The 22,123-nt window shown below is 41.1% G+C and overlaps 1 protein-coding gene across 1 annotated transcript; it reads left to right on the plus strand.

Annotated features, from left to right (window-relative positions):
* Positions 1 to 315: 315 nt before the first annotated feature.
* On the plus strand, positions 316 to 18,669 carry donson (DNA replication fork stabilization factor DONSON). Its single transcript, XM_086282617.1, has 12 exons — positions 316 to 1,162; positions 1,277 to 1,351; positions 1,479 to 1,673; positions 11,134 to 11,312; positions 12,333 to 12,408; positions 12,479 to 12,581; positions 12,946 to 13,048; positions 16,678 to 16,815; positions 16,901 to 17,099; positions 17,201 to 17,270; positions 17,367 to 17,497; positions 17,961 to 18,669. Exons 1-12 carry the CDS (start codon positions 740 to 742, stop codon positions 18,099 to 18,101), a joined length of 1,833 nt encoding a protein of 610 aa, XP_086138743.1. The 5' UTR covers positions 316 to 739; the 3' UTR covers positions 18,102 to 18,669.
* Positions 18,670 to 22,123: the final 3,454 nt, after the last annotated feature.

The following is a 22,123-nucleotide window of genomic DNA, read 5'->3' on the forward strand; positions in this document are numbered from 1 at the left end:
TACTTCATCTGAAAACAAAATGCAGGTATACAATGGAAGCCCAAATGTCCCAGTTTTACACTGGAACTTGAAAGCAGCTTACATTTGTAGATCTGTGCGAAGCTGGCGACGTTAAATTTGTCTCAAATCCCCTCTAAGTTCCAGGTACTCGTCACTGTATATCCGCCGGTAAGGCACAGGAAGCCGCTGCAGTATTCTCCTGGATGATAGGCGTCGCCACTCAGACAATATTGCCACATAAGCGCTGATATAGGAAGAGAAGAAGTCAAAGCCGGAAGTCAAGGCTCTGCCTTGTGTTTTTCTGAAAAGGTCTTTCCACAAACCCTCAAGTTTTCAAACTGTTCCAACATCTCCTTGTGTATACGTCTCTGATTATTATTAAATTATTAATTTAAATCATACAATTCAAATGTAGTAAAACCCGACACGACGTCACATCCTGACATAACGTCCAAAGTTCCCGATGAGTAAAGGCTCCAACAGATACAATAATTGCATTTAACACTGTAGATTATTGTGTATTTATTTTTAACGTGCGTCACAAAAACAAACGTAAGGAAATGACGTCCGTTTAGCTCCTTTTCACAGCCATTATCACGCGGGGACTCTACGTCAGCACGCTGCGCGCCAAATTTTTACAGCGCAGAAAGCGCAAAACAAAAACAGCCGCGGGTCCTGCGCTTTCTAAAGGAAACAGCGCTAAAAGCGGATTGTTTGGGGCAAACTGCATCTCCACAGGATGTCGGAACACTTTGGATACTCACCCAGCTTCAAGCGACCAGCGGAAATTTTGCGAATGAGGTGCAAAAGAGCCCGAAGCGACACCGGTGCCGGGTCCACAGACCGCCCCGAACAAAGCGGCTCATCTCCGACGTGCGTGCGGACTTTCTCCCCGGAACCGCTCTCCGGCGCCCAGAACCATTCCGGGGTTGGAATAAAACGCAGGAACCCGTTCGCAAAAATAGAAAACACTTACAGTCCCAAGAAGAAACGTCTGACTTTCAGCGACGCCAGCTGTAACCCCGAAAACTCTGATAGCTCCGGGATCACAAACAATGAGAGAGATGAAGAATCATCGAAGAGAGAAGGCGCGCTAGATCTGGCTCTCAGTTTCAGGCTCGATGAGGCACAAAAACAGGAGTACCGACAAACTTCCAGCCAGGTTGGTCTCGGTCCTTTGCATTGCCCGTATCATCAGAAAGCTCCTGTGTTTATGTGGTAGAGATGTAAACATGACGGACCCCCTCTTACCTTTCCTGTCTGTGTCCTGCTGCAGAAATCTGGATCTCTGTCTGACAGTGATGTGTTGTTGGAAGAAGAACCGGAGCATATTAAAAGCCCCCTGCTAAAGGTGGGGATTTTTTCTGTATTTTTTTAAATGCTGACTGACATATCTGTGAGAATTGTCACTTTTTCCCAGGTTTTCTGTTGTGCAGTGTATAACCGTGTATTCAAAGGATTCCCCTCTGTCCTTCTAGAGCCCCCAAGCCAGTGCTCCCACTGCAGCTCCTGTGTGCACCCAGTATCCAGCAGACTGGAGCCTGAAGACTCGTCTCCTCCTGACCTCTCTGGTCTCCCTTTCATGGGCAGAGCAGCTCAAAGCTCAGGAAGAAGCTCAGGGGCTCAGCCAGCACTGCAGGGCACAGTTCAGTTCCCTGCCACACAGTCCACAGGTAGGCTCATTGCATACATGTGGAAGATGGACAGGCACACAATAGTCACATATGTTGAGACACCAGTGACACCAGTTACAGCCCTCCAAATAAATATTTTTTTCAGCACTTGTTGAGCCCTCACCATCTCACGACTTTTCGATTTTAGACCTACTTCAGATGTTTAAACCTAAAATCTTGTTTTTTATTCAGCCAGATTTTTTTTCTGTAACCAAATTAAAAAATGATATCACAGAATAACAGAGATGATCCGTGTCACCGTTTCCATGTAAACCTGGATCAGTTTGATGATTCTGAGTCTCAGTCTAAAACAAAGATGTGTGTCTTAATAATTATTATTTATAATAATAATGAAAATTGCAGGTCCCTGCTGTCATTAGTAGGGGTTTTGTATAAATGAGCTCTTTAGCCAGTAGGCGTGGATGATGTCAGGGCCTGGTGCTGCCCAACGCTTCATGCTTGAGACTCTTTCATGGATGTCTGCCGCTGTGATGCTTAATGGATCCCGTTCAGAGAGGCTGCTGTGGTCCGCTCTTAGATCCACTGAACACTGAGCATTGCTGTCACGGGTTGTGTCCTTCTGCTGTATACTCTTCCGATATTGCTCCATCTCCAGCACCTCACACCTCAGATGATTTGATTTTCATGGCTTCGATCTCTCTGGTGTACCTCTTCAAGCTGCTAGCCAAGGCTGTGAGTCTTTGATGATCAGGTATGACCAGCTTGCTGTACTTCTTAGACATCCCTTCCTTTATCACACCTTTCTGCAGCTCCGATACTTCCCTCTATGCTGCCTTGACCTTGGCCTCTAGTTTCCTTCTCCATGGAGGGTACTGCTCCTTGTGGGTGCTCATTTTGTTGCCAAAAAACTCACTGATCACTGCTGTTGTGGGGTAGATCAGTTGGTTGGTTACATTGATGACCACAGTGGGGATTGTCTGTAATGTTGCATTCACATCGCACGGGGGCTGCACGGCCTAGAGTCCTTTCTTTTTCTCAAAAATCGACAGTGCACCTTATGTATGAATTCTGGTTGTGCTTACTGACCGTGAACCGATTTTATGTGCTACACGGCGCTCAGCAATCTGTCAAAAATGTTGTAGTACGACTTTGGTAGCTACGAAGCTGCACCGCTTGATGGATTGTCGGAGCATTACGGAGTGATACGTACTGTGCTTCAACGCAATACTACCGGACTGTGTGCGTATAAGCACCACAAAGGGCAGCTGTTAAGAGACGTGGTTATGAAGCGGATTTCAAACTCCAGGCTGTCAGTCGCGCAGTCAACTTGGGAACAGAGCAGCTGTGAAATCTGTCTTTGTTATTTTTTTTTTTTAACATTTATTTATTGGTTTTAACCGGTTTTACATGGTGCACCGCGAGCATTAAAAATAAATAAATAAATACATAAATAAAAACAAAACCACAACAACAACAGAAACAGAAACAACATAGTAATAGAAACAAAAACAAAGCAAACCATAACAAAAGGGAAGGACAGATATACAAATCAAGTTAGAGTTTCAGGACGTTAAGTCCACAGTGTGCACGCTGCAGTTCTCCAGAAAGTTGTAGAATTTTGACCATAGAGCCCCAAACTTGTCCAGTTTATTTCTTAATGCATAAGTTATTTTCTCCATAGTTAGTATAGATGTCAGTCCATTAAGCCACTGAGATAGTCCACATATTTTTAGATTTTTCCAACTCAGGAATACAGCGCTTGGCTTCCACAAGTCCAGTCGTTAACAGAGCTCTGTTGTTTGCAGCAGGTACAAAATTATTCGGGTATATATTTAAAATACATATTTTAGGATGAAGTGGAATCATGTCACCAATAATTTGACTCAACAGATTTATTACCTTTTCCCAAAAGATTTTCACATGTGGACACTCCCATATACAGTGAAATAAAGTGCCCCTGTCCACTCCACACTTAATACAGGAGTCTGGGATGTTTGAGTTAAAATGATGCATTTTTGACGGAGTAAGATATTGTCTTGTTAACCATTTATATTGAAGTAGTCGAGATTGCACATTAATTGTCTGACTCTGGGCCAAGGAGCATGATTTATACCACTCATCATCAGATATGTTCATTTGCAAATCATTCCTCCAAGCCTCTAATATAGACTGTGTTGATTCTTTGGAATTGCCCATAAATAATTTGTACAATGCAGAAACTCGGCCTCTCCCATTTAGATGCTTTATAACTGTGCTCTCTAGAGAGGAGTAGGTGGGGATTTCTAAGCTGTTACCTTCTGTGGTTAAGATAAAATTTCTTAATTGAAGAAATTTAAAAAAATGTTTGACAGGAATAGAAAAAGTACTTCTAAGTTGTTCAAAAGACATAAGAGTATTATTCCTAAATATATCAGACACTTTTCTTATACCTTGATCAAACCAAAATTTAAAACCTGCATCCGCCCTACCAGGAAGAAAGTTGTTATTTCCAAATATCGGAGTAAACCTAGACAGCTGTATCATTTCTCCCAAGTAGTTATGTGTTTCTAACCAGATCATTATAGTGTTTTTTTTAAAAAGGGGTTCTTAGTTTGCTTATTTACTGTCTTCCTGTCGGCTGAGTAAAGATATAAGTTCGGGGGAATTTTGATTTCTGTGGATTCCATAGAAACCCACACTGAAGTCTGCTCATTAACAAAATAAAACATTGCCGCTCTGATTTGAGCAGCCCAGAAGTACCACTTTAAATTTGGAAGTTGTAAACCCCCTCTTTCATAAGGAAGGTATAGTAATGAGACTCTGAGTCTTGGTCTTCTGTTGTTACAAATAAAGTTTCGGAATAGTTTTTGCAAATCTAAGAAGAAAGAGTTTGGTGGAGAGAGAGATACTGATTGAAAAAGGTAAAGATATTTTGGCAAAATTGACATTTTTAGTATATTAATACAACCAATTAAAGATATAGGTAGTTTCATCCATCTGTTTAGAAGTGTAGTAACTGACGTCGTTAAGGAATTATAATTGGATGCCAGAATATTTTCAATTGAGTGAGTTAATTTCACACCCAGATAAGTAAACCCATGTTCACTTGTACAGCTGCTGTTATTGTGTATATATATATTTATAATTCTTCATACATTCTTATATATTTCTATACTGTATATTGTGTATTTTGTTGTACAGTTATTTTATTTTCAACTTTAACTTATATATTTTATCTTATTCTTTCCCAGTTAAATTTACCCTTTTTAATTTTCATATTTATTTCCTATCTTATTCATAGCCTTTTCTTTTTTTTTCTTTAGGTCACGAGCAGTTGTCTAAACATTTCACTGCATATCGTACTGCGTATGACTGTGTACGTGACAAATAAAATTTGAATTTGAGATAGCAGAAAGGGAGTGTTGATTGGAGGATTTTGTCGTTCATTTTTATTCAAAAATAATATTTCGGATTTATCAAAATTTATTTTATAACCCGAAAATGTACTAAATGTATTAATGAGACTTAATATGGATGGTATTGATTTGTTTAAATTAGTGCAGAACAGGATCACATCATCTGCATATACAGGGCTCTAGAGTGCGACCAAATTTTTCAGTGGTGCGACTAAAAAAAAAATATTTGGTTGCACCTGTGCGACCAACTGTTCGGGTAGCAAAAAAAAAAAAAAAAAAAAATCTGCAACCTTCCCTGTGGTCAACAACAGACACACATTTTGCCCCTATCGTGGACTAAACCAATCAGAGATAGTAAGGGGCGGGACCTCTCTGATTGGCCGTGGTCCAGTTGAAAGTGCAGGTGGAAGTGGGAGGTGAGTAGCTTGAATAAAGCCATATCAATTCATTAAATCCTGAATCGACTTTTAAATATAACTGTGTTTTGCCAGAAACGCCAGATTCTCAGATTAAAGCTCACAAAACCATTTCAACAACAACCAAACAGCAAACGAGAGCAGGTACACGGACTCCACACAAAGACGTAAACACAGACCCGACGCATCAGAATCAGCTTTGTCTTTCTCGGCTTTCTCACCCGCTGTCGGAGCTTAGCGATCCTGATGCGTCCGGTCCGCGCTGTGATTACGTCTTTTTGCGCTGATTCTGAGCTGCAGGTTTTGTCTCTCTCCAACCAAAATTCACCGAGCCAGCAGCAAAAGAAGCAGCAAACTGCGCTTCACATTTGATCAATGTCGTCATGAATTTTGCTGTTTTGCTTCCACGACTATTAAAATCACACTCCATGCACAGCTAGCTCTCTCTCTCTCTCTGTACTTCAAGAACAGTTTCCCGTCTCCAATCTCTGTTTTCTGTATTATTCATTCGCTTATTACCCACCAGTCTACCGTTATTTACAGCGCTGTGGCTGCTGTCTTTTTTTTTTCTTTTTCTTTTTTTCACTTAAATGACCTCGGACAAGAAAGCCTGTTTTTTCTGTTGTTCAATGCTGAAGAAATTTATATTTTATATGCAGAACATTGTAGAATATTTTTAAGGTTATCTGCTATAAAAAGCCAGACCAGGAAAATCTCCTTCATGTTTTTCTGTGTTTTATTCTCAGTTACTTTCACACAAAGGCATCTGCTGTGATGTTCACAATTCTGATGAAGTCAGTACTGATAAATGATCAGAATTATAATATTTCTCACTGTCTGAGGCTAAGTTGAATCGAATCGGGACTTTGAAAACCGGAATCGAATGGATTCTAGAAGTCAGTGATGATACCCAGCCCTAGTGAGCAGCCTAGGCACGACAGAAGTGGATGTAGCTGTAATAGGAAAAGAACTATTGCTAACTTTTCTGTTAAGGCCTGATCCTTCTGAAATTCATAGCCAGTGCTCTGACACGGTGTCATCAATCTTTGAATGCTGAAAAAGCACAGTGTATCCAGAAAAACACATTATATTATATCAATTATTATAAAATTTGTGTGCACCTAACTTTTTAAAGTTAGGCGTACCGGTACGCCCATGGCAAAAAGTTAGTCTAGAGCCCTGATATAGGGCAATACGGTGGTCAACATTGCCTACTTTAATTCCTGATATGTTTTTATGATTCTGAATTGCCATCGCAAGAGGCTCAATTGCCAAGGTGAACAAGAGAGGTGACAAGGGGCACCCTTGTCTAGTTCCACGATATAATCTGAATGATGCGGAAAAAAGACCATTAATTAAAATCTCTGCTTGAGGGTTGGAGTATATCAATTGAATCCATTTAAAAAATCTGTTTCCAATACCAAACTTTTTCAAAACTTCAAATAAGAACGGCCATTCGATCCTGTCGAAGTGTTTTTCCGCATCCATTGAGATTAACGCATTGTCTCTTTTTTCTCATAAATGATATTCATGACCCTCCGTATATTGTGAAACCCCTGCCTCCCCTGGATAAAGCCGTTCTGGTCTGAATGAATCATCTTAGGCAAGAGTGTCTCTAGTCTTATAGCTAATAGTTTGCAAAGTATCTTGTAATCATAATTCAACAGTGAGATTGGTCTATAAGAACTACAATGTGTTGCATATCCAATAAAGGCTGGATTAATTTATCTTTAAATATTTTAAATATTTCTATTGGTATTGTGTCAGGTGCAGGAGTTTTGCCCCCTTTCATGTTCCTTATAGCATTAGTAATTTCTTATACTGTTATATTAAGCTCTAGTTCATCCATATCGTTTTCTGGTAGTCTAGGAAAATGCAGTTGATCCAAAAAGATTTTTTGTTTTGATGAAAATGACTTTAAATGCTCAGTTTTGTATAGCTGTTTATAAAAAGTACAAAAAGAGTCATTATATGTTTAGGATCAGCTGTGATCTGTCCTTCATCTGTAGTTATAGAGTTTATTGTTCTTTCAGCCTGAGTTTGTTTAATACGCCAAGCCAGTATTTTACTTGCTTTTTCACCCTGTTCATACTGTGACTGTTTCAGTCTTAGTAAACTTTTAGTAGCTTTATTTAATGACAAAATATTAAATTTAGCTCTGAGTTTATTTAACTCTAGAATTTGAGCATTAGATTTGGATATAAATATCTCTTCCTCAATATCTTTTATCTTTTTCTCCAAATGAACCAGTTCCATCCCGGATGCTTTAAAAAGCTTGTAAAACTGATCATTTGCCCTCTCAGGAAAGCTTTAAAGGCCTCCCATTTTATAGTCGCCGTAGTTTGAGTAGTGTTATAAGCAAAATAATAATCTATTTGCTTTCCAATATATTCTAAAAATTCTGGATCCTTTAACCAGAAAGATTGCAGTCGCCATCTAGTGGTAAATAATGGTAAGTTAGGTAAATTTAGTTGAAAGGAAACGGTGGAGTGATCTGATATAACAATACTATCATACCAGGATTTAGTTACCATGGGTACCAAAGATGCAGAAAGTAAGAAATAGTCAATTCTGGAAAAAAAACAAAAAGCAAACAAACAAAAGAAAACAGAGCCGCTCTCTAATAATAAAACTAATAAAATAGAAAAGTTAACTAAGAGTGGATGGTCAGATATTATAAAATAATAACAGTAAATTGCCACCACAACGAAAAAGAATTAAATCAGGCCATGACACTTCTATACTCAAAGTATATTTGTTATTCACTAACTATATGGCCTGGAATGAAATTATCCTTAAATCCAACATTACAATCATGACAACAGAAGCTTTACCGGTAAGTGAACATTTGCCTTTCAGGTCGTAACGTTCTCTTGTCCATTTGGCTTGAGCTGTTGTACATATGAACTTGCCTCAGATGGATTAACAAAAATATGTCGGTCCCCTTGAAAGGTTATCAACATCCTTGCTGGGTAGATGAAGCCAAAACGGAGGTCCGGGATGCGAAGTGTTAACAGCTGGGTTTTTTTTACCGGGTCAAACAACCTTCGTTGTTTACAGAGCTCCACTGAGAAATCTGGAAAAAAACATGACTCTCTTGCCCTCATAAAGTACGCTGCCCTTTTGCCTGGCGATTCTTAGAACCCGAACCTTATCAGCAGAGTTTAAAAACTTCATTAACACCTCGCGGGGCCGTGTTGGATTTACTGTTGACTTTGAAACATCCCGGGGTCTCCCGATTCTGTGGGCTCGCTCAATCACTATGGGTACTGGGAAAGATTGAATCCCAAGCACCTCTGGGACCCACTTAGTTAGGAATTCACACATATCTGTGCCCTCTTCTCCTTCACGGAGACCCACCAAGCGAATATTATTTCTTCGACTGTCATTCTCCAGCTCTTCTACCTTGCGTGTTAGTATCTCCAACTTCGTTTCCAAAGTATTCGTAGCTTTAACAGCAGCAATGTCGTCCTCGTTTGTTCCAATTCTGTCCTCTGCCAGCGCGACACGGTTTGCCAGAAGTTGTATATCACATCTTGCGGCATTGATTTCGGCAAGCACAATATCAAATCTTTTCCCAAAGTCTACTTGCATTAACTGAAGTACGGATGTCGGGACAACTTCGCTAGCATTAGCATCCGTAGTTAGCTCATCTTCCGTGATCTCGCTAGCTTGTTGTTCCGGATCTTGAACCAGGTTAGGCTTTTGCTGTTTTGAGTGTTGCTTTGTAGTTTTGGGAGGCATCGTATATATTTTTTTTGAATTTGGCACTTCCAGTAAAGCTAGAATTTGATGTAAATTCGATTAAATTAGTAGTGAACTTCTTGAAAGTTAGGAGCGGCTCTGCCACGCGACTGCTCAGCAGCGAACCATAGCGGAAGTCTATGGTCTTTGTTATTATGCTCAGCGTCTGTTAGTTCACGTTTTGACTGCACAATTGTGAGCTTTTTGTTATGCACAAAAACAACATTGTTTTCTTTTATTTATGGAGCATTATTATTTAATAAATGCTCATAATTTATTTCTGAGTAATTTTTTCATGTACATCTGTGCTGTATGATAATGAAAGTGCCTGTGTGACATCTGGGACACAGCTTTGACTAAGAACTCTCTTTTTGTTCTTACTTTATGGCTTTAAAAAAATATCGAGATATATATCGTCATCCAGCTAAAGAATATCGAGAAATGAATTTTGGGTCATATCGCCCAGCCCTACTTCACATAGTCTTCGTAATCATTGAGGGTCCAGATTTTCCTCTCAGGTCAGCGGCTCTTTCAAATCTCTAGTTGCAATAGCAGTTGCTTCTTCTGCATGTTGGAACACTGAGCTACTAGTTATTTCACCATTAGGTTTTAATACTTGTGCTTATCACACAAAATGCATGTGTGTATTTGTTATTAGTCAATACCAGATGACAATTAATCTGCACCAGTTTAAGAGCACCAGAGTGAACAAATTATCTCCAGAAGTATAGAACTAAATACACATGTGTAACATACTGTATCGTTAAATAATCTCGTCTGTAGGTCTGCCACAAACGATTATTTTGATAGTCGACAAGTCACCGATTATTTTTGCGATTAGTTGACCAATCAGATCATCATCCATTGGACGTAAAACGTACAGCTTATTGCACCAGCAGCATCTGCTCTTATATAACTATCATTAGCTTACAGCTTTAAGTGTTTACGTATGTGCTAACTAAAAGTAAAGACAAGATGAATTAAATTTTAATGAAATCTGCAGGTTGTTTCAGTGGAGTTTAATAAACTCAGCCGTCTGCTCCTTACTATCTAAAATATAACAGGACACCGGAGTAAATTCTCCAGCATCTCACACTTCTGATAATCAGCTGTCTGCTTGACATTTATTCAGCTGTGTAAAAACTTTAATCTCAGCCAAACCGATTTACTCAGGAACAAATAAAATACTGAAAAAAAGCCAAACAATAACATTTGTAAGTTATCTGAATGACTTATATATCCTGTTTAACCTGAGTAGCAAAAGACAGCAGTGGGTTTGAAAACGATTTGCCGGGAGTCCGGTGTTCTCACGGCTCTAGTGAGCCTAGCCCCCGGTTAGCTATCGAGCTAGTGGGTAACAGACGTCTCCGAAAACGTCGGAGCGCTTTTGAAAATATGTGGTGTCCTGATAAACTGAGCAGATATTTGAGGTTTACACAGCTACATTCTCGCCTGAAAATATGTTAAACGTTTATTTTGTGACCCAGAAAGAATAATAAGAGTAATATTCAAACTAACTAGCTGCCGCCATTGTTGGAAACTAAGCTGGGCTGCGCTATGAATTGTGGGACACAGCTGCTTCTTCTTCAGGGTTTAACGGCAGCTGGCATCCTTGTACATGCAGTGCTGCCATCTTCTGTTTCAGTCTGTTATTACACTCTTAAATTCTACTACTTATTCCTGCGTCTTTTGGGATCTTACAAAGCTTCAAACGATGCGTCGACTATCAAATTTGTCGTCGACGATTTTAATACTCGTGACTAGTGACTAATCGTGGCAGCCCTACTCGTCTGTTACTGTTACTTTACTGGAGCAACTGTAACCCACATAATTTCCTTAGGTATTAATAAAGTATGCTGATATGGATACCCGACAGCTCTTAGTTTATCTTGGGTTCTTCAGTAGCTTGTTCCTCAGCCCGACCTGTCTCTGTGCCTGCTATAGGATCCCAGGTCCTGCTCAGAGCTACGTTGTGCCTTCCAGCAAAGCCTGGTCTACTGGCAGCATCCCTCCATACCCTGGCTGTCTCTGTTCCCTAGGATCAACGCTGAAAGGAGCTTCTTTGGCAAGAGCGCCCCCTGGGCTCATGATGCAACAATACAGCAGAGTCTCATGACAGAATGGTGAGGCTGACAGGGTGACAAGGTTTTACTGCAATGATTCATTTTTCTCTCTGTCCTGATTTTAAATGAATCAAGATGCGATTGAATCACAGACTTTCAGCTTTAACTCGACGGATTTTAATAAAAATATTGTTTGTTTAGGAATTGCAGCCATTTTTATGTATAACTGACTGATAGGTGGTTTCACTGATATGTCCTATTGATAAATGAATCATTAAAAAAAACTGAACTTGATTCTAAGATTTGAGATCTTTACACTGGAGGTCCGAAGAGATGTAGATGAAAGAGGTCATTGTTAGGCTGAGTAGCCCCAATAAATCTGTCAGAGAGAGAAGGAAGTTATGACCTCCTTAGACTGTGTTTTAGTATCAGGGACCTTTTTTTCCACCGAGTTATCAGCTCTGTCACAGTTAGCTAACACAAACCCAGTCTGTTAGCAGCAGCCAGCTAACCATCGGACCCAGTGACATCACGCTCTGTACTAGCGCTAAACATGTTTAAACACTTCTTTCCTGAATCCAGCTTCACAGGTGGGGTTAAATCTCACACAGCAGGGTTGCACATTAAATGAACCTTTGTACAGTGAAGTGTTTCATGGCCAAGTAAGAGCAGCCACACAATGAAGTAGCATTTTTAGGTGGAGCTCCATGGTGATGCTCTGCAAAAAGACTTCTGACATTGTTGTATCTCCTGGACCAGGTGACGTATGCGTGTGTTCAGCTGTGAGTTTGAATGTAACTTTACTGTAGCTGTGACAAACAGGTCAGGTGTAGTTATAAAGTGAAACAGGTGTTTTAACGCCAGCCTGTATCCAGTAAAGGTTTTAGTGGAGCTTCCAGGAACAGGTGCTGCCTTGTTGAGGTCTTTTTTGTAATTCAAAATACTCGATGCAGCCAGAGTCAAATGAATGCTGTGTGTACTGTGAAACTGCTGAACACTGGCTGCTGTGTTCTGTGTACTGTACATGTATTCAGTGGCATTATTCCCACACTCCTTCCTTTGTCCATGTTTGTTGCTCAGGTCCGTCAGTCTGTCATCTCTCTACAGTCTGTTAAAGGCCAGACTGTGTCCGTACTTCTACCTCTGTTCCTATCAGGTAGGTGTTAATATGCAATCTGAACTGTGCTCAGCAACACCGTCCTTCAGCTCATCTGTTTCATTGTCAGTTCACAGTGTTGTTCCGGGCAGCAGGTCTTGGAGGATCCAGCAGCATCACTGCTTTCATTTCCCCCACAACGAGGGGCCTCAGAGAGGCAATGAAGGCTGAAGGTGAGAGCTGAACTGTAGCTTTGGTCTCAAAATTAATTTTCATTTGATACATTTACAGCCGTAAAAGGCTGATAAGGTATTGTTGTCAGCCGCCCGGGCAGGCAGCGTGGACAACCAACATTTTCTTTCCACTCGTCTGAAATGTGACATGTAGTGGCAGTAAAATAGTCCACAAACCTGACCGCTGTATGAAAAAGCTTTGCCTGTAGTTTATTCTTTAAGACATGACTCAAATAAAAAAGTACAAGAAAAATTAGCTGTAGGAGTCAAACAATGTCAGACCTCTAGCCTGAGGTTAGGACTGAACAGAGGACATGACAGCTTCATCATTCGCTGCTCCTCACTGATCAGTTTACCCATATAGGTATAGAGTTCACCCTCCCTCTGCTGGAGGAACAGAGGAGGTGCAGGGAGGCACAGAAGCAGACCATTCACCAAGAGGAGGAGCAGGAGGAACAAGAGGTCACGTAAGTGCTGCTCTTTCATTGTCTGTGCTCAGTAGGGCTGGGAGCTGTCGGGGTTCTGATTCTGATCACTGTTTTGAAAATATGTGTAAAATATCAGTTTGGACTCACTCAGCAGTTTCCACACAGCTTCATATCATTCTAGAATAGCTGACTTCTCATACAGCTAATAATAAATAATAATACTTCCTTTTTTAAAATGAAAAATCATTGGGTAGTTCACATCTGGCGGAGCTGCCAGATGGGAAAGATTTTTAAAAAGACGATTGAAGAGACAAACACGATGTCTGAGCGGCCATGAGCCAATTTAATAGTAGATGCGTCATTTGATGCTTTGTAGGATCCCGAAAAACGCAGGAATAAGTAGCAGGACTTAAGAGTGTAATAACGCCTGAAACAGAAGATGGCAGCAATGCATGTAAAAGGGTGCCAGCTGCTGTTAAACCCCGAAGAAGAAGCGGAAGAAGCAGCAGCTGATATGGAAGAGTGGAACTCGAATCTGCATTCATGAGCAGACCTGGAGGCTCCCACCATGTGGAGGCCTTGGAAGGATACAACATCTGATTCTATAAATGATTTTATTAAAACAGCTCAAGAGCCCTGAGTGGAGTCAAACTCAGAATACAGCAGCAAAACTCGAAGCAAGACATTTGATCCCAGACACCAGCCCTGCTGCCACAATAAAAGTGTACAGGCTGGTAGTGTACAGCAGGGCAAACAAGGCAGTGAAGGATTTAAGGAGACCAAGGGGATCTGCTTCACAGGACACCTCGAGGCGGAAACTGAGAAGCGCCCAAGTCAGGACTAGAGATGGCACGATACCACTTTTTTATGTCCGATACCGATATCATAAATTTGGATATTGGCCAATACCGATATGAATCCGATATAGTGTTTTTTAATCAATGAAACTTTTTTTTTTAATGTATTGCTGCATTTTGTATAAGTTCATACTAAAGTTTAAATAAACAAACAAACACTAAAGCTATTCTGTTATACCTGTATGTAAAAAACACACTGCACCCAAAATATTTCATAGTTCAGCAACACTGATCAATCTAATAAACTTAAACCTGCTCCATCCTCCCTATTCTGGTATTTTAAATAGTACTTAGCAGAAATATTAAACAACTTAACTAATAGGGCTGCAAACTCCCAGCAAAAAAAAGAAAATAGTGAACCACCCCCCCCCCCCCCCCACCCTCCACCTCATGATGCTTAATCGACGTAATCAACTTTAATTTGATGCAGTGTGAAAAAAAAATGCACAGAAATAAATTATTTTTCAAGAATAATTAAATAGATTCAACATCTTTCTTCAACAGAACTGCACAGATGGAAAAAGTAGTATAGCTTACTAGGGTATATTAGACTTAACAGTTACTATATACAGTAATGGACTTCTATACATTTTACATCAGATTAAAACTTTGGGTGTAAGAGTCAGATAATTATTTATTAAAAACTAGACATTTTAAATGAGAATAAGAAAGAAAAGTATGTCTCTGTGCCCCCTTTTCCCTGTTCATGCCCTACTGGCCCCCCTGGCTAAACTTTGCTAGATCCGCCCCTGCACAGTTACCAGCCGTCAGCTGCGTAGATAAAGGTCCTGGTGTAGAAAGTAATATTAAATACACGTTTAAGCTTATCAAGCTGCTGTTGTTCAGCCGGTGGTTTCCTCTTTCTGGTGCAAAGTGGGCGATAAACAAACAGGAGAGACGGACTCGCGACAGAAAAGCCGATCAGCTGATCATTGATCAGTTTCATGATTGAAGTAGCAGCAGGAGAGAGAGAGAGAGAGAGAGGCAGTCGCTAACGCTGGAATGCTTTACAAACATTCAGAGATGAACTTACACACTTGCTTTACTTCTCTCTGGGATAACTTCCTCGGAGATGAAATGCCGGTTTGGTAGCAAGGCTACAAATGCTCAACCAGACCGCCGACAGGTCTGGCGCACCACAGCCGCTCTATCACGTGATGCATACTGCTCCCACGTGCTACGGTTATGAGCTGAGTTAGGAGTTGTCGCAAGTTCTGTGAGCTGCTTTTTTGATATTTAATGGATCGGATTACATTTTTTATTTCTTTTTGATATCCGATCCAGTAAGTTAGGTCTGATACGTAATATCGGATCGGTCCATCTCTAGTGAGGACATATGAGAGCTAACAGAGCAACCCTGCAAAGCTTCCAATGGCTGTGCTAAATTACAACTTTGCAACTGAAGGCAACAGTTTGAAAGAACTGCATGGCAATAATGAAGAATTTGGGTAAGAGAATGTGCAGGTAGAGAAGTCGACACCAAGCATGTGGAGTAATGCCATCGCTGGAATGTTTAATAACTGATCGTGGTTCACATTTCACTTTTATGGAACCACATTTTCTTGGTTCCTGCGTGGACAGAACTCCGGTTCTCAGCGGAGTCGCCTTCTCACAGAATTATTCACTGAAGCTGGTTCGTGTGGACGTTCATACAAGTGCAGTACCACACTATGGATTCAAATACTGGATGGAGCAGCCAAGTACTGGCAACTCTTAGTACTACAGATGTTTCTTCTAACATTCATAGTTTCCTGGCCTTTGCACTGGATGCTTGGACCGCTGACAGCAAGGCGAGTGCACCAGGGAGTGTCTGGCCTTACTATATCATTGAACCCAACTTTCAATGACTTGGTGGGTTATGACTGTTTGTATGTGCATGATGACCAGGTACCCCTATGCCTAACATAAGCATAATTCAGACTATCCACTGAATAATGAAACATTTGGTGAAAGATCGAATCTAAATGGACAAAATGCACAGAACACACTTTAGAAGTTGTTGTTTTTTTTCCTGTTGCATTAAGGGGGCTCTGCTGGGTTAGCTACATTATCCCTCGCACACCAAAATAGCTAACGCTAAAATGAAGTTCTTCCAGTTCTGTTTTCTCTCTGTCATTCTTTCTGTTTGAAAATATCCATCAGTGTGCTTCATAGTTCTGCTACAGCTCACGTAACTCAACTGTTAGAACAAAAACCAACCAAATGCAAAATCAAGTACGTAGTATGATTACCCTTCATGTAAATGGTTTGCACAACCCAATCAAGAGGAATAAAGAAAGGATTTAATTAGATTGCAGCAGAGGCTTCAGTAGTCCGAATACACAGTGGAGATTAGGATATTCATGCGTCAGATACAACTGATCTAATACTTTTAAGAGACTCAGATGCCTGGATTATTCTTGTTAATTAGGTTAAATTAAATGTTAATTAAACGGGGAATGACTGGAATAACTTTTTGGGCAATAAAAAGAAACCTGCACCCTACAGACTTAACACAAGCACTCTACAAAAGATAAGAAAAGTAAAAAGTTTAGTTATTTTTATGATAAAGACCCAAGGACCATAAAACTGTTAGCAAGGAGAAGCAGGGAGCACCACATATGAAAGTCTACTTTAACGATGGTAAGTTAAGCCATAAAGGCCTGTAGAAGGAACTAGATATAACCAGTCGTCATGCTTTAAATATACCATAAGGAAAAATGAGGCACTATTAACCTGGAAATTGTACAAGTGTAATCAGTCAGACGTAAGAAGAACCTTTTGTTGTGGTGTTTTTGTGCCATCGTGTGTAAATGTGGTCTCAATGTATAGGTGCTCCAAGCTGAGCGATACAGTTGATGGAGGAGACCATGATGGAGACTACAGAGATGAAGACAGCACTTTGTCTTGGCTGAAGGAGATGGGAGTCCAGGACAAAATCAAGAAGCCAGACCTCCACACCCTACAGCTGTATCCTCATTAGCACTGTCACGTTAGTCTGTTTTACGTGTACTCTGTGTGTTTTTCTGTGACAACTCCTTGACCTCTTCTCTAGTCATAAGGAGGGCCACGTCATGTCTGTGGACCATAAGCCTGAGTCTGTGATATGTGTGAAAGGACTTCACACTTTCACTCTCATCAACTTCTTCATCAATTGGAAGGGTGTGGTTGCTTCATCCGGCTCCCAGGCAGGGTTACCGCCCACACTGTTGGCCCCCAGTGCTTTTAGAGGAGCTACAATGCACACTCTGAAGGTGTTTGGAGCACACACACGAAGCTCTGTCTGTAACCATCTCACGTATCACTTATACTTCTGAGTTGAATTTGACACTGTGTGTGATTTATGCTTTGATAGAGCCGTTGTGTGAACGTGAGAAGTCAAGTTGGTTCTTCCTACCAGAACATCAGCAGTCTGGAGATCACAGGTACGCAGCTGGACAAGCAGACTTTTGTCTCGTATCAGTTCTCAGCTCCCACTGTGTGTGTTAGTGTTCAGTATACTTGTACTTGCCACACTGCAGGACCTGTCCTCCCCTCGTCTCTCCATGCTATCCTAACGTTACTTCGGCCTGCGCAGAAAGGAAACTTCTCAGCTGCGCTTTACACACATACTCCTACCGCGGTTATGAACGTACACAGCACCAAGCAGCAGGTAACACACAGAAAACATGAAGCTGCTTTTTGTTTGATTCATGAATGTCATGCATGTATGAGCTGTAGCCTGAATGTGATCAAATCAACTTTAATGTCAACTTTACTTCTTAGCAAGCAACCTGCAGATGATGCCTAAACCATAACCAGGGTTATCTGCATGTAACATGTGTGAAGCCTCTGTCTTCTTCACACAGTCGGGCCAGCCACTTAATTCACGATAATTTACTAAATGTACCCACTGAGGCGCTCAGGTTTCTGGCACGTGCATTGGTAATTTAAATAATGCAGATGTTGAACGAGCTAGTTTGCATGGCTGGTTTTGCTGTTTGTCTGTTAACCTGTGTCAACGTGCTGTCCACAGCACTTAGTGCCAGCTAGCAACCTCAGATTTATTCTAAAATAGGAGTTGGAGAGAAAGTGTGAATTAGTGTAGGGGTATTTATTCTGTGAACACTTTGCAGGTTGGCGAGGCCTCGGTAGAACTGTCCTCTTGTGGTCTCCATCCTGCTTCCATCCAGCAGCTGCAGCAGCCTTCCACCCTGGGAAAGACAGCCCTGACACACATCACCATGAACAACTACAGCTACACATGGAAGAACTAAGAAAGTGCTGAGAGTTTACACAACACAAAGAAGTTTGCATTAATTTGAGTTAACAGCTGCAATCCTGAAACTCAGATTCCACTGTGACGCTGTGTGCATACTGGAAGAGATTCACAGCTACACGCTGACCAGAAAGTGAAGGGTGTTCCACGACTACAGCGGGCAAAATAACCACTGGTGATGTGAAGTAGACGGGATTCAGAATAAAAGTTTATTCATTTTCAGGCGTCAGGTGAAAGCCTGAAGTGCTACCTGTGGGAATGAAGAATATTGTTGATTTACAGGGTAGTGGTATCTGGGCAACTGGGGCGTCAGCAAGCGACCAACCACCAGCTTCAAAGCAATGTGTGATGAGCGAATCACTTCCGGCATGTACACAGCTTAAGTGTCTGTTTATGTTGAGGTTTCTTTTAAGCAAACTTTATTGCACTGCACCGGATGTGATTATTTATTAAACTCTATATTGCTCAATTACTTTTAATCTTTCTTCTCATACAAGATTTATCAACGATAAATGCTGGAATGTTTTCAGGTACTGGAATGCTGATGAAATAAATTGTTAAAGTTACTGAGCTCGAAAGATTTATTAACTGCAGTATCAAGAAAACATGGTGAGCAAGTTTCTTGCTTTGATTTTTTCAACATATTAGATGGGTGGATGAAGTCATTTATCAACTCCAGTTAAATAAAAGGAGAACATGAGGAAAGTAAGAGCGAGGCCGTCTGCCAGGACTGCTTGAACAAAAACCTTTTGGGCATTGACTGTCACTGACAGTCTCCATTAAACACAGTTCTTTCCTTAAATACATGCAGGAGAGCACATAAGTGGTCCTACAGGTGCACATGTGCTGTCAAACTAAAAGATGCGCACCAGATAAGAAGTTGCAACGCGCGTTTGCGTACATAAGATTTTCTGGAGGAGGACAGACATTTGTTTAGAACTCTTAAAAATGTCGAAGAAGCAAGCTCCTTTAAATGGACTGATTCTTATAGAGCGCTTTTCTACTCTCTCGGAGTACTTAAAGCGCTCTATACAACATGCCACATTCACCCAATCACACCCATTCTCACAAGCACTTCATCTATACTGAGTGCTTTCTAACTACATTCACACTCCGATGGATGCATCGGAGAGCAACTTGGGGTTAGTATCTCAAATTCAAATTTTATTTGTCACGTACACAGTCATACACAGTACGATATGCAGTGAAATGCCTAGACAACTGCTTGTGACCTAAAGAAAAAAAAAAATGAAAAGGCTATGAATAAGATAGGCAATAAATATGAAAAATTAAAAAGGGTAAATTTAACTAGGAAGGAATAAAATATAAATTAAGGTTAAAAATGAAATAACTGTACAACACAAATTAGAATGAAGGGTAAATTTAACTGGGAAAGAATAAGATAAAATATATAAATTAAAATTGAAAATAAAATAACTGTACAACAAAATACACAATACACAGTATAGAACTATATAAGAATGTATGAAGAAATATAAATAAATAAATATATATATACACAATAACAGCAGCTGTACAAGTATTAACTGGAAATGAAGAATATAGTGACCAGTGTTGTGCAATCCACATTATGTCTTGTGCAGTGCAAATATGCTTAAAGTGATTTAAGTGATGAAGTGAAAACAATGTCCAGAATGTCCAGTGTGTGTGTAAGAACTATATGTGTGGGTCAGTACTGTGTGGTGGTGTGATTGAGAGACCGTATCGCCTGTGGGAAGAAGCTCCTCCTTAGTCTCTGTGTTGGTCTTCAGGGAGCGGAATCGCTTTCCTGACCTCAACAGAGAGAACAAAAGAGAATCTTGCCCAAGTATACTTCAATTCAATTCAATTTTATTTATATAGCGCCAAATCACAACATAAGTCGCCTCAAGGCGCTTCATAGATACAGAGAAAAACCCAACAATCATATGATGAGCAAGCACTTTGGCAACAGTGGGAAGGAAAAACTCCCTTTTAACAGGAAGAAACCTCCGGGAGAACCAGGCTCAGGGAGGGGCGGGGCCATCTGCTGCGACCGGTTGGGGTGAGAGAAGGAAGACAGGATAAAAGACATGCTGTGGAAGAGAGACAGAGGTTAATAACAGATATGATTCAATGCAGAGAGGTCTGTTAACACATAGTGAGTGAGAAAGGTGACTGGAAAGGAAAAACTCAATGCATCATGGGAATCCCCGCAGCCTACATCTATTGCAGCATAACTAAGGGAGGATTCAGGGTCACCTGGTCCAGCCCTAACTATATGCTTTAGCAAAAAGGAAAGTTTGAAGCCTAATCTTGAAAGTAGAGATAGTGTCTGTCTCCTGAATCCAAACTGGAAGCTGGTTCCACAGAAGAGGGGCCTGAAAACTGAAGGCTCTGCCTCCCATTCTACTTTTAAATACTCTAGGAACAACAAGTAGGCCTGCAGAGCGAGAGCGAAGTGCTCTAATAGGGTGATATGGTACTACAAGGTCATTAAGATAAGATGGGGCCTGATTATTTAAGACCTTGTATGTGAGGAGCAGGCTTTTGACATCCAGACTGGGGGAGCCTGGGATCGAACCTCCAACCTTCCGATCAGTAGGTGACCTGCTCTATCTGCTGAGCTACAGCCACCGAAGAAATTACTTTGGTGTTCCTCCACTTCCAAAGAAATGTCAGCAGGAGTACGAACAGCAAAAGAAGTGCGTATTCTCAGAAAAGTGGTTGCAGGAGGTGAGCTGGGTTCAAAGCAATGAAGAACGCACAGAGATGTGGTGCAGAATATGCTGTGAAAATCATTTGAAGCCAGCTCACCTTATCTTGCGTACATAAGATAAAATCTTATGTAAGCAAACGTGCGTTGCAACTTCTTATCTGGCGCGCATCCTTTATTTTAACAGCGCATGCGCACCTGCGGACCACTTGTGCACCCCTGAATATATGTACACTAACACAATCATTCATTACCTAGGGTTACCTCTTAAAGTCTTCAAACACCGGAAGAGACACCCAAGCACAAAGAAAAAGCTCAGAGAGTGGAGACTGCACACAAAGGAAGCATCGGTGATCATCGGAGACTCCAATGTGGGCATGATCCCTCCATATGTAGCGGAGGGAGTACAAATTGACAGCTTCCCAGGAGCCAGATGGGGCCATGCAGAGATCCATCTAGATGAAGCAGACTATGACACATCGGTGGAGAAGCTGGTTCTCTCCTTCGGCCTGAATAACAGGCGTCAGAGGGATAAAAATGCACCAATAACGGAGCTGAGAAGAACGCTGAGGTCGGCACAAGAAAAGTTCCCCCAAGCTGACATTTATATCCCAGTGATTAACTTCTCTTCTGCTCTTCCCAAAACAGAACAAGACACATTATTGCACATAAACAATTTCATTACAGGTCTAAAGGAGCACATACCTGCACTACCTGCGGATAAATTCAGCATGGAATCAGACAATCTCCGCTGGACTGACAAGACTGCAGAGCACATGTTGGATCATTGGAATGATCATGTTAATGGGGCATCTCCATGAAACCAATTTGAGTGACTGATTTTATGTATTTCTGTGCTTGAGGGAGGCTTCAGATGCCATTATGTGAGAGTTTAACCCCAATACAACCCACTAGAGGGTGCTGTAACTCCAATTAAGTGAATTTTCCCCTTCTCTTTACTTTTTTCTTTTTTCCTTCACTTTTTACTTGTATAGGCCCTTTTATGGCCATCCCATTATAAACTCCTGGCCCTGAGGCCTTCCCTAACCTTAACCCCCTTTAACCCCATGCAGGGACTTCATTCTGGCCCTAAACCTAACCGCCTGGAGCCCCAACCGGACATTGGGCCCTAATTTCAATCCCCATCTTCTTCCAGTCCTAAACCTAACCTCTGGGTTCCCTAAGCCCAGCTTCAGCCCCCTTATTCGGGACAAGAGAGGACACTTCCCTCCTGGAGAGCAATCCGTGAGTGACGTGGGGGCCCGGGATGGGAACAGGTATGGACTGTGCATGGAGTTTGGCCACCTTTGGTGGCCAACCTCCCA

Source organism: Aulonocara sp. 'chitande type north' Nkhata Bay, linkage group LG23, assembly GCF_057382095.1.
Source record: "Aulonocara sp. 'chitande type north' Nkhata Bay isolate Kocher_YH1m ecotype deep benthic linkage group LG23, A_spYH_male_GT1.1, whole genome shotgun sequence".
Taxonomy (NCBI): domain Eukaryota; kingdom Metazoa; phylum Chordata; class Actinopteri; order Cichliformes; family Cichlidae; genus Aulonocara; species Aulonocara sp. 'chitande type north' Nkhata Bay.